Source organism: Brassica napus, chromosome C6, assembly GCF_020379485.1.
Source record: "Brassica napus cultivar Da-Ae chromosome C6, Da-Ae, whole genome shotgun sequence".
Taxonomy (NCBI): domain Eukaryota; kingdom Viridiplantae; phylum Streptophyta; class Magnoliopsida; order Brassicales; family Brassicaceae; genus Brassica; species Brassica napus.
The window spans coordinates 40,557,098-40,570,260 of record NC_063449.1 but is presented as its reverse complement, the minus strand read 5'-3'; the positions used below and the strand labels follow the sequence as shown (position 1 = coordinate 40,570,260).

General features: G+C 34.0%; 2 protein-coding genes and 1 long non-coding RNA gene across 9 annotated transcripts; 2 read left to right on the top strand and 1 right to left on the bottom strand.

Annotated features, from left to right (window-relative positions):
• The first annotated feature begins 5,939 nt into the window (after window positions 1–5,939).
• On the top strand, window positions 5,940–9,080 carry LOC106406458 (E3 ubiquitin-protein ligase RGLG5). 6 transcript variants are annotated; one of them, XM_048761115.1, is made up of 11 exons: window positions 5,981–6,054; window positions 6,299–6,379; window positions 6,497–6,790; window positions 6,859–6,943; window positions 7,014–7,154; window positions 7,231–7,344; window positions 7,440–7,537; window positions 7,895–7,974; window positions 8,057–8,290; window positions 8,371–8,611; window positions 8,696–9,080. In XM_048761115.1, the coding sequence occupies exons 3-11, from the start codon at window positions 6,539–6,541 to the stop codon at window positions 8,774–8,776; spliced, it is 1,326 nt and encodes a 441-aa protein (XP_048617072.1). In that variant the 5' UTR covers window positions 5,981–6,054; window positions 6,299–6,379; window positions 6,497–6,538; the 3' UTR covers window positions 8,777–9,080. The 6 variants fall into 6 exon arrangements, with proteins under 6 accessions (XP_048617071.1, XP_048617070.1, XP_048617072.1 ...); XM_048761114.1 differs by lacking the exon at window positions 6,299–6,379 and having other exon boundaries at window positions 5,940–6,054; XM_048761113.1 differs by lacking the exon at window positions 6,299–6,379 and having other exon boundaries at window positions 5,967–6,054; window positions 6,489–6,790.
• A 495-nt stretch (window positions 9,081–9,575) lies between these two features.
• Window positions 9,576–12,133, bottom strand: LOC125589017. Its single transcript, XR_007325214.1, has 2 exons — window positions 11,868–12,133; window positions 9,576–11,784 (listed from the first exon to the last, which is right to left on the bottom strand). It is a non-coding gene; the product is annotated as an uncharacterized LOC125589017 (long non-coding RNA).
• Window positions 9,729–12,637, top strand: LOC106402465 (protein SIEVE ELEMENT OCCLUSION C). 2 transcript variants are annotated; one of them, XM_013843209.3, is made up of 7 exons: window positions 9,729–9,889; window positions 9,970–10,068; window positions 10,154–10,591; window positions 10,745–10,853; window positions 10,944–11,065; window positions 11,281–11,763; window positions 11,846–12,637. In XM_013843209.3, the coding sequence occupies exons 1-7, from the start codon at window positions 9,740–9,742 to the stop codon at window positions 12,389–12,391; spliced, it is 1,947 nt and encodes a 648-aa protein (XP_013698663.2). In that variant the 5' UTR covers window positions 9,729–9,739; the 3' UTR covers window positions 12,392–12,637. The 2 variants fall into 2 exon arrangements, with proteins under 2 accessions (XP_013698663.2, XP_022560761.2); XM_022705040.2 differs by having other exon boundaries at window positions 11,840–12,637.
• Window positions 12,638–13,163: the final 526 nt, after the last annotated feature.

Here is a 13,163-nt window from a genome sequence, read left to right as displayed (position 1 = left end):
CGTAAATAGACCTACAAATTGACCACCCTCTCTCAGGTGGCTCCGCTACTGAGTACCTAGATTACATACTAAGGGAAAACGGCTTATTCATGTCCGCACTATGAAGCCAAGAAAATACATACCCAAACAATATTAACGTGCCAAAACATTCCTAAACTAAATAAGAATTTGAATTGCATACCTAAACTCATAATAAATAGCTAAAACATGCCTATAGCCTGTTATATGATGATTTGAACTATTTTTTTAAAAAAAATTGTAGTTTAGTCCCTATAATTCTATTTTTTGTTAATATGCCTTAAATAACTTAAATAATTAAATTTATTGTATTTATAATTTTAATTTGAAAAGTACAATTTTATTTGTTTTACCAGGTTTTAATTAAATTTAAATAATAAATTTAATTATTTATCAGAAATTTAGATAGTTATCATATACAATATATTAATTAATTTAGTTATCAAAGTATGTTATCTACCTTATTAAAACATGAGAATTAATTATAAATAATCTTACTCATATGTAATATTTACAAGAAATACCACTCAATTTATATTTATATAAAATTTTTCTTACAAATATAGTCATTCAAATTTTAATCAACATAACTAAAAATACTCTTTAGAAATTTGATTTTACAGTAGAGATCTTTAATAATATTACCCTTACTTAATAAAAAGAAAATAATGGCTAGTTAACCAAAAATAGTTTCGAACGCAACATCTCAAGAAAACAAATATCGCACAAAACCACTAGACCATATTACATTATTTTTGGGTATGTATTTTCCCTGGCTACAACTATTTTAGAATAAAAATAATGTAATGTGGTCTAGTGGTTTTGTGCGATATTTGTTTTCTTGAGATGCTACGTTCAAAACTATTTTTGGTTAACTAGCCATTATTTTCTTTTTATTAAGTAAGGGTAATATTATTAAAGATCTCTACTGTAAAATCAAATTTCTAAAGAGTATTTTAGTTATGTTGATTAAAATTTGAATGACTATATTTGTAAATAAAATTTTATATAAATATAAATTGAGAGGTATTTCTTGTAGATATTACATATGAGTAAGATTATTTATAATTAATTCTCATGTTTTAATAAGGTAGATAACATACTTTGATAACTAAATTAATTAATATATTGTATATGATAACTATCTAAATTTCTGATAAATAATAAAACTTATTATTTAAATTTAATTAAAATCTGGTAAAAAAATAAATTGTACTTTTCAAATTAAAATTATAAATACATTAAATTTGGTTATTTAAGTTATTTAAGGCATATTAACAAAAAAATAGAATTATAGAGACTAAACTACAAAAAAAATTTAAAAAATAGTTCAAATCATCGTATAACCGACTATAGGCATGTTTTAACTATTTATTATGAGTTTATGTATGCAATTCAAATTCTTATTTAGTTTATGAATGTTTTGACACGTTAATATTGTTTAGGTATGTATTTTCCCTGACTTCATAGTGCGGCCATGAATATACCGTTTTCCCTACGTACTAACCTAGAGTTCATCTGCCACTATACCACCGACTATTTTTCTTTTAACATAATGCATTAAAATATATTATTTTATAAGTGGTTTTATCGTGATATTTTTATTTTTACCTCATCAAATTGTTGGATAAATGATGGTGAAAAAAAAAAATGTTGTATAGCTTTCTGAATTGGATGATTATATCAATGTATTAGTCGCATTTTCAGGTCTTTTCAACCAAATAAATTTCACCTTCTGGTAATGACGACAAATAACCTTTTCAAATAGGTTTTTGTTGTTACATTTAATTAAGAAAACATAGATTAAAAAATAACGATTCATACAAAAAAGGTTATTTAAGATCAACGAGGGTAATTGCACGATGGTATACAATGGGGTTGAACAAACTGATTACACTACGCCTCTACACGACCGGTGAATGATTAAAGGGAGTGAAAGGAGACGTTTTATTGAATCAAAACTAATTAGTTATGTAATACCCCGACCGTCCACGGTTAATGGACCATCCATGCCCGTTCATTCGATCTGTGGTTCCATCCCATCTGACGAGTGGTGCGTTAATTTTCCAAGGTCCGAAAGATTTGTTTACTGACCATGCAATCACCATATGATCTTTTCTAGTGCTTTGACCTCACTTACAAGATATCGCGAATCACTTCCCGATAGATCACACATCCTTCCACTACTCCAGCTCAAGCACGCTTAACTCCGGAGTTCTAAACGGATATGTGACGGAAAATGTAAGTTAACTTTGATGACATAAGTAGACAAATCAATCCTCTTAAGTCTTTCCACATATCACAACTCGGGATGTTACAATTAATCCCCTCTCAAAGAACGCAACGTTCTCATTGCGCTCTACGTCAGGTTTCAAGACGCCTCTCGGGTCAGAACCGAAATGGCTAACCAGCTCTGATACCACTTGTAATGCTCCGACCGTCCACGATTAGAGGATCACCCACGCCCCCTCACTCGGTCTGTGAGCCCTATTCCATATGACGGACAGTGCGTTAATTTTCCAAGGCCAAAAAGATTTTTTTTACTGACCCTGCAATCATTACATGACCTTTCCACGTGTTTTGGCATCACTCACATGGGTATCGTAGATCACTTCCCGATAGATCATACATCCTTTCATTACTCCAGGTCAAACACGCTTAACTCCGAAGTTCTAAACAGATATGTAACAGAAAAAAAATAAATCAATTTTGGTGACATAAATAGCCAAATCAATCATCTTAAACATTTCTATATATCACAACTCATGATGTTATTTACTCTTTGGTTATGAACAAGGAATATACTCTTTGGTTATGATCAAGGAATGAGATGGACTTGATAACAAGATGGAATTATTGACCACACAAAGCTGAATGGACCGTGATAAGTCTATAAGACTAAGACGCTTTATTGGATTAAGAATTGGAGAGAATTTGTATATATACACTAGATCTAAGAATATTGATATTTGAAAAGATTTTGAAAAATTAGTGTTGCAAAAAGGTGATTTAAAGAAATTTTAGGATATTTGAAAATGTATTTTTAATATTTAAAATTATTAAAATGCTAATTATTCCTTAAAACTCTACTTTGGTCATACATTATTTTTAAAAATATATAAAATAAATGTTAATAAATCCTGTTCAGAAATTATTTTTCTCTTTTCAAGAATTTTGGTTTTAAAAAGGTGAACTCAAAATAAAAATAGAATTTATTTTTAAAAACTCTTTAAATACTATCATGAATGTGGTATTTCTATTCATTGGTTTTTAACTAAAATTTGTCTTTTGAATTCTATTTAATAGATTGTGTTGATGAAACCCATATTTTTCATAAGCTGAGATTTTGACGAATTTATAAAAAGGTTTATTCCAGTATTGATAAATGATAAATACAATAATAGATAATTTAAGGAAAAATGAAATCATCCACCCTTTATCCAAAAAGTCCCTCCAAAACTCCAAGAAAAATCTTTTCATAAACTATAAAAATCTCGCAAAATGATTAACATAAACCATTTAATCGTTTTATCATCAAACATGATTCCCTTTAGGTGAGATGAGTCTTTTGTAAAGTCAAATACACATTTTAAAATTAATATAAACGTAGAATAGATAAATAGGTTATATTTAAATATAAAATTAGCTAATTTCAATTATGTTTTCTTCCACCAATTTGGTCTTCAAAATTTAATATGAACTTCTTGGCTGTTGGGAATGAGGGTGGAAAATTGGATATAACTCAAGGTGAAAAAATTCTAGGCATATCCCTCGCCTTTTGACTAAGAAGTGTGAATATGGTAAGTTCTTTCTCTTTTCTGTATAGAATAGATCTGTTCCGTTGCTTGTCTTATCATCCTTCCAGAAGCCATTAATTGATTAAAAATCTCTCCTGTACAGCAAGTAAATGTTTGCAAATTATCCAGTCATAAGACTTGCCTTAGATCCGGATAATTCCAATTGAATGTGTCATTGGTAATGGTTGAATCAGGTCTGGTCCATGTCGGTTCATGAATGGTCTTGGGTCCTCGATGGGTCACAGATATGGGAAAACTCAAATCTGAGCTTCAATCTTTATGATTTGACTTGTGTGCTTCAATATAGGGCCATTCGTCCATTTCTTTTGACCTGTCTTGGTGTTCCAACTTGGTTGTGACTTTGTAATCCTTGGTGTTTTATATAGTCAACATGGATATGATGGCCTGTCATAAAGATTCGGTAGTACATATTGTTAGCCACTTAGAAACAATATTCAAACAAATATTCATACATAAAAAAAAGTCATAGTAAAATGTTTTTAGCCATTTGAAAACAAAAAATCCTGATCAACTGGATCAATTTTCTTTTCTTCTTTTGAATTTAAAATAAATTAGGGTCGGGACATTTTATTCGAACTCCAAAAAATCAAATAAAAAATAAAAATAAAAACCAGATTGGATTTACAAATATCCAAATAGTTTTTATATTCTTCTATATGATAAAAGCAGAGTCAAAAACATAACTGAATAACTATCTGAATATACAAACTAAAAATTTTACATCTCAAATATTAATTATATATATAGAAATTAACCAAGTATCTATAAATATAATTTATAAACTTACTAAAATATCCAAAAGTATCTGACATGATGTAAATATTGTTGATCTAAAATAATATGAGTTTTCCGATATTTTTTTATGTACCATCTGAATTACGCGATGTTTTGCACGAATTACACTATATTACTAGGTATTTGCCCCGCATATGCATGCATAAATATTTTATAGCTACTAATTAATACATTCATTACTAAATCAAAACTATAATATATATTATTATTTATTTTTTCATTTAAATTTTTTATGTCTTATAATTGTTTGTAATTTTTTTGTATATTACAATATTTTTTGTCAGATATTACAGTATATTTAGGAAATATATTTTTTAAAACATATCATCTTTTCAATTATATTAAATTAAGAATTTTACTTGATGAATAATTAATTATTGATTTTCTGTTTTTTTTATAAAAAAATTTAACTTATTATTAAAATATTTTTTCAGATAACAACACAATATATATAGGAATTATCTTTTTATTTTAAAATATATTTTAGATTTTGGATAATTCTTATCATTTGTTAATTTTAATCAATTATCTGATAAAAAAAATTAAAATTTGTGTTTATTTTGTGGTTAATTTATATATTTTATTCATTAAGGGTATAAACGATATTAATCTCTCTAACTTTTGACGTAAAAGCTCTAATGCGAAAAATCACTTTGCAAATATGAATTATCTTCTAGGTGTCTCGCTCGCACTTACGGACATAAACATATTATAATTAATTATTAATACATGCATTGCTAAATAAACGATTATAATGATAAATTGTTTTTTTTTTTAATTTTGTTTTTGAAAATTCTTACTTATTATAATGTTTTTGAAATTTTTTTGTATAACTATACCCAATATAATAAATAAATTTTAAAAATCATTCATTATTATATTTTCAATTATATAAATTATGAATTTATATTGATTAATATAAATTTGTTATTAAAATATATTTTAGGATAACAACACAATATATATAGGAATTATGTTTTATTTTAAAATATATATTTTTAGATTTTGGATAATTTCAATCAATCAGCAAAATGAAATAAAAATCAAAGATAAACATTTTTTTTGTCGTCTACCCTTCTAAACTAAATCAAGTGGTGAACAGACAAACTTCTGGTCCTTGCATCTTTTGTTAACGCGTCAGTTCGGTCGTTCCGACTTCGAAGAATATGAGAAAGACTCAGAATTCCTCATCATGTAGCCTCCTGAAAGCCTCATCTCTGTTAAAAATCCAAGATACACATTATTGGTCAAGGTTTATTAAAAAAATTTAAAAAATGTATATTTTCTGAAATAGATACCTATATAATGGCAACAAATGTATTTCGTACATATAATAATATCTTCCTTCCATATACTGAAATTCAACTTTCACAAAAAAAAAAAAAAAAAAAATTCCTTTTGACGGATTCAATTGCATTTGCAGGTATTACATCGACCTCTCTCGATTAGTTTAAACCCAATGGAAATTTCGAAAGCAATTGATGTTTTTGAATCAGTCAAATCTAATTTAGTTTCTTATAGTTTTCCGAACTGGGTTTCCTGTTTAATTTATCATTTCTCGCCGGAAAATCTCTCATCAGAGTTTCCTTGTAGTTCACGGCGATGCTAGTCCTCCTTGAAAGCGACTGTCTGAGTAATATTACTTTATTTTTTTTTAATGTAACCAGTGAGAAATTTACCGATTCAGACGTGTTAAAACGATGTGAAAGGAGAAGACTTTTGATGGAAAATAAACAAAACCGAGACTGGTCAAGTCAATAAACTCTTTGTATATATATGTGTCTGTCTGGATCATTCATAAAGGAGAGTACTTTCTGCTTTTTGTTTGTCTGAATCATTGACATATGCTTCTTGAAGTGTTGCAGGCGATTGTATTGTTCATCTTGTTCTGGATTTGGTTGTCTGTGATGGGAGGAAGCAGCTCAAAAGACTCGAACAGAGGAGGCAGAAGCAGCCGTAGGTATTCAGGTAGCCCGTCAGCGAGCTCGTCTGCTTCTTCTTGGGGGCCTTACGGAGACCACCAGAACAGCTCCTACCACACACCAAGCCATCCATCTGCAAGCCCTGCACCTTCCTATAACAATCCTCGATGGCAAACTCAGAAGAATCTTGAGAGGAAGTATTCACGGATTGGTGATAACTACCGCTCCATTGATGAGGTTTGAATCACATTAAACTTGTTTTTTGTGAGTTTTTTTTTGTTTTGATTTTGGTTTTGGATCAACAGGTTACTGCTGCTCTTTCACATGCTGGTTTGGAGTCCTCGAATCTGATTGTTGGCATTGATGTCACCAAGAGCAACGAGTGGACAGGTTAGACAAGTTATTATCTCTATGTTTAAGTCTATGCTTGAAGTAAATGCTGACTCTGATTTGATTTTAGGGGCGAGATCATTTGGTAGGAAGAGCCTGCATTACATTGGAACAACTCCAAACCCTTATCAGCAAGCGATTTCCATCATTGGAAAGACTTTGTCGGTTTTCGATGAAGATAACTTGATCCCATGTTATGGATTTGGAGATGGTAATAAATTCAAAGACCCTGTTTAGTCTGTGATTATAGATATTAAGGTTGGTTTCTTTGGTGTTTGACTATGCAGCTACAACACATGATCAGGATGTGTTTAGTTTCAATGCCAATGATACATTTTGTAATGGATTTGAAGAAGTTCTCATGTGTTACAGAGAGATTGTCCCCCAGCTACGCCTTGCAGGTTGAGTTAGATTATGAGTTCCTTTTTTTTCTTCTGCTTATGTTCTTACTCTTGCTCTACTTTTTTCTTGATTTTCTTTGCTGGTTATGTAACAGGTCCGACATCTTTTGCACCGATTATCGAAAGGGCCATAACGATTGTGGAAGAAAGTGGAGGCCAGTACCATGTTCTTCTCATAATCGCTGATGGACAGGTATAGACATCAAATCGGTCCTAACCAAAAACGATTTTCTTAAAATCCGATTTATATGACTCAAATCGGTTTAAAACATTATTAAACCGTTAAAAATCAGTTTAAATTGATCTAAATTAGTTTAAATCTATTAAATCAAATAATAATGTTACTATAAAAAAATTGTCTAGTTTCTTTTGTTTTGGATATCTAATTTTGATAATTCATCAAAATAATCTGCGTAGTCACTAGTACTTACAAAACCCTTAGTTACTACCTAGCACTTTGTTGAGCATAGATTGGAACCGTATTGTGAGTACGGTTATGTGCATTCTCAGACACTTGTATAGTAACCGTTGGAGCTTTTGATTGTGTTAGGTGACAAGAAGTGTCGATACAGAGCATGGGGCAGTCAGTCCACAAGAGCAGCAGACCATTGACGCCATTGTTAGAGCAAGGTAAAATAAAAACCATTTCTTCATTTCTCTTGTTGATCTCTTCTGCTTTGTTTTCTAAACTGTGATGGATTCCTGTTTGCAGCGAGTATCCATTGTCGATCGTTCTTGTTGGTGTGGGAGATGGCCCTTGGGACACTATGAGACAGTTTGATGACAACATCCCCGCTCGTGCCTTCGACAACTTCCAGTTTGTGAATTTCACGGAGATAATGTCAAAGAACGTTGATCCAGCAAGAAAAGAGGCAGAGTTTGCGCTTTCCGCGTTGATGGAGATCCCATCTCAGTACAAAGCCACCCTTGAGCTTGGTTTACTAGGGTGAGTAGTTTCTTATTTATATGAGAGCCTTATGAGCTTATTATATAAATCTCTTTTCCTTTTGTTTCAAAAATTGGCAGAAGAAGAACTGGAAACTGTCCAAACAGGTTTGCGCTTCCACCACCAACGTATGCTGCTCAGTCCATGCGCAACAGTCCAAGAACTTCTCGATCAACCAGCTTTCAGACCAGAACACCACAAGCGTATGATAGTGGTGTGGCTGCCGCCACTGCACCAGTCCCAAATGCTCGTAATGATGGCCAGCTTTGTCCTATATGTCTAGTGATACCAAAGAACATGGCTTTCAACTGTGGTCATCAGGTGCATTTCTAGTCTATAACTATCTTAAGGATTACACCTCAACAAAACAAATAACTTTTCCTTTGCTTGTTGTTTATGACACAGACTTGTTCAGATTGTGGGGAAGACCTCCATGTTTGTCCCATTTGCCGAAGCTCAATATCGGTTCGTATCAAGCTTTATTAAGATAAACTCTCTCAGGAGCTGGAGGAAACTTAGGTGATCTGACATCTTTCAGAGCACAGCTTGAGTGAGTTTTCGAACTAGCTCTCATCAATGGTTGTGGTGGAGATATGACCTGTGTCCTTGCTTGCATTTGTTTCAAAATGTTTGTAGATAATTTGTTCAGTTTTGCATTCTCATTGCACATGATCTCTATCGTCAGGGGAGAGATGTAAGTAAAATAAAGGATCTCTGATTCTGCTGCAACAGACTCATGTTAACAGATTTTGTACATAAGAATTCAATCTTTCTTCTTTGAAGAGTCCTATTGAATGTTCGTTCCCATGATGTATGTACACATGTCTCAGACAACATCAATACCTTTCTTGTCTGAAATCTATAGTCTTCAACACAGGAGCCGTAACTGAACCTGATTCACTGTACTAATTGACATCTTATGGGTCCTGTTAATGAACTTTCAACCAAAATGGTACAAGGGCAACTCATTATGCCATGAACTTTGATCATTGAGAGTACAAAAGTCCACTTCAGTGCCTCGTGCTAGACTGTCTTTTGCTTTTATTCGTATATGATGTTTTTCAAACCAATACGTTTCACTTTTCATTGTGTATGAAGCTAAGATATATACTTTCCCCTGAACGCAAGTCTTTCTTTTAAGAATGCTACTTGGTTCTGAGAATCAATCATTTCATTTTACTGTCCCATGAACGCGACTTGGGTCTGAAAATCAATCAGTTTTCATGTTTACAATGATGGTTAGTAATCTAATGCTTGCCCTTCATCACCAAAAGTGTTGCCACAATGAAAAAGAAATGAAGAATTTATAATGGAAAAGATAAAGTTACTGTTTCATATCTTTGTACAAGATTCCTGTCAGATTGTTGAACAATCTTCAATTTCAGAGACCCTACTTATATCTGATCACGCAAACCAAGAGACAAGACATCAACACAACCATTAATTACCATGAATTCCACAAGAAGCATCTCTTCTCTGAATGAAGATATCATAGTTGAGCAGATACTCCGTACACATGATCCAGACGGTCGCTGGATTGATTCCAAAACGTTGCTTCAAGAAGTAGAAGCCATCTTGAGCTTTGTTCTGGAAACTGATGTGAGCTCTCCTCTCCACCCCCTTGGGCTTGTTCTACTTGTCTAGATGCTTGCCAATAACAAATGCCACTTAATTTTCAGGTTTCTAAGCCGCTTCCGACAGAGAATTGTATGACCAACATTGAAGTTTTTGATTCAAAGGAAACACTACCATACGCTATCTCCAGAATCTCTGTTCAGGTAACAGATCATCTCTTCCTTCTAAAATATATTCTTCTTATAAAAATGCCTGGGAGCGGAGATCTTGAAACTCTTGAGGTTGCAGATGCTTTGTCCATGCACGGGGGAAAACGAGATCCATACAAGAACAATGTTTTTGTTCGATCTTCTGAAAGAATACAGATGGGATGCAAAAGCTGTGTTAGTACTTGGAGCCCTTGCTGCAACATATGGAGGACTATTGCTACCAATTCATCTAGGCTCTAATGATCCCGTGGCAGCATCAATTGCAACACTCAACCAGTTGCCTATGGAGAGAACCAAGTTCAGACCATGGTTAAACTCTCTAAGCTTGCTCATTAAAGTTCTGGTAGACGTAACCAAATGCATCACTGAGTTTGAAAGGCTACCGTTTAAACAAGCGAAGCTAGACAGCAACCTTGTGGGAGAAACCATGTCTAAAATCCGTCTGGCTACTTACTGGGTCGTCAAAAGCGCACTTGCTTGCCTGCAGCAGATACCTTATTTCAAGCAGCCCCAACAGGTACATTTGTTTTCTACACTTCTTTTGTTTCAAAAAGCCCAAACAGGTGCAGATCCCCTACAAAAGGAAAAACAGCATAAAGAAACCGTTCCTGTCATATTAGCATATCAACATTGAGTTTTCTCATGGCTAGGAATTCTCTGAAATACTCAGGCAACAGAATCAAGGAGTGCTGCAGGGGAAATTTCCAGTTTGGGATATCAGTTGCGCAGCATGCATACCGGTCTCAGCAAGCAAGTAGAAGAATGCAGTACACAGATAGGTAAGCTTCAGATGTTCCGAAAGCACAGCTTCAACTAAAATTCAGGCAATACTCATCTCTGATGTTGCTTCTCTGTTTACTTGTCTAAAGAGGAAAAAATCTATCAAAGGCTTAGGAACATTAACACGGAGACTCATCAAGACAACCAAGAGGTACTCCAACTACTTTTTTCCTTACAAGATGATTTGCGTCTTCAACAATACTCCAGACAGGTATAAAGAACCATCCTTTTTCTTTTTACAATTTTACTTCTTTTGGATTTTTTTGTCTATTCTATTTACTTTAAATCCTTAAAAGTTCCATCCTCCACATACATCTCAGCATTCAGTATGACGCTACATAGGCTGATTCTTCTACCTTCCATGAACAGTTATACTACCTTTTAAACGCTATCTAAATCAAATATTATTTAATCATCCAATGGCAGGTAGCTATAACTGACCTGAAAGAAAAGGTAATACTGCTGCTATTATCAAAGCCAGAACTCTTACCCACAGAGCCATTCCACTTCCTGCTTCAACAGCTATATGATCATCCTTCCAACACCAACACCGAAATCTTATGGATTCCAATACCAACGTCCCAAAAATGGACAGAAGAAGAGAAGCAAACCTTCAACTTCTCCTCCAACTCTCTACCATGTATCTCAGTAAAGCGGCCATGGTTGATGAGCTCCACAGTACTGAATTTCCTAAGAACAGAGTGGCCGTACCGAGATGGCGAGACGATGGTGGCGGTGATGGATACTAACGGGAAGGTTGTGAACATGAACGCCATGGATATGGTGCTGATCTGGGGTGGTAAAGCGTATCCATTTACAGCTTCCAAAGAAGATGAGCTTTGGGAAGAAGATCATACATTGTCCTTGCAGCTCATGCTTGATGGCATTCATCCTGAATTCAACACATGGGTACTTCTAAATTCTCTTATACTGTCATAAAGTAACATTCTTTCAATCAGATTCTGAAACCAATCAATACTCATGGGTGAAGCAAGGGAGAGAGATCTGCTTACTCGGAAGCGATGATTCGAATTGGGTTGATGAAATCAAGTCATTAGCACGAAAGCTTCAAAATCTAGGGTTCGAGTTTGAGCTGATTGACCTCAGTAAACGAACAGTAGACTCTACGGAAGAGAGCTCAATACAAGAGCTCTTCTGGCTCCGATTAGAATCAGTCAAACGATCGAAACTCAAACGAATCGAATCATCAAACCCCGATCGCGTGTTTGAAGAAGTTACGGAGCTACTTGAGTTCGATTACGGTGAACACAAGGGCTGGGCCGTCATCGGAAACGGATCAACGGCGGAGAAGGAGAAGGAGAAGATCGTCGGAAAGAAGCTGACGGAGAGGATGAGGCGGATCGTGCGGTGGGGAGAGCACGCGGCGGGGATGAGTTTCGCGGAGGCGATTCGAATCGCGGAGGAGGAGCCGTGCGAAGAGAGTCACACGGTGGTGGTTCCGTTTGAGGAAGGTTCGAGAGTTGTCACGTGCGAGAAATGCAGAAGGCCCATGAAGAAGTTTGTTGCCTATCAGTAAGTTAAACTCACAGGCCCGTTTCTATAACACTCTAATATGGGCCGTGATGATCTCTAATCCGTTGCTTCGTTTCCTACAAATAAAGTAATCTAATCTCTCTGTTTTTTTGCTCTCCAATAATATGATTTGGAATTTTAATACAGATCATCAATTCAAACGTTTGATTTGAAAGTAATGATTGTGAAGAATGTCTATTGTGTTGTGTTTTGTTATTGAATATGACTTGTATTGCTTGTAGAGGTACAATATAGGGATTATACAATCACTTGAGAATCACTGCCAATCAGAGAATATACATACATACATACATACATAGCTAATTACATCTTGTTGTTTAAGGTAAGATTGAGATACAGCAATCTTGCTAATAGTGTTTGGTAACATGTAAGCCCCACCATAACACTTCAAGCTTTAAATCATTAAGAGACCTAAAATGCCTACTTGTCTTGAAGAAACTAGTGAGGTTTGTAAAAATTTAAAGGGTTATTCATACGTCTTAACCATGTGGACTCCTCGGTAGATACAAAGCTTCTAATGAAATCAAATGAAGAAGAAGGAAGTAGAGAAGATGGGGAACATGAAAAGCAATCATGAGTAATTTTCCACGAAAGAGAACCTCTCCCCAGGAAATCATTGAACCCATTCCAATATTCCTCATCTTTTCCAGCCATCAGCTCACGCTTCTAGTTTGTCAATCTATCTACGGTTACTTTACATTCTACCATCATTCCTTCAATCTACCAATCACAAAATCTAGAAATTCATCTTGTCT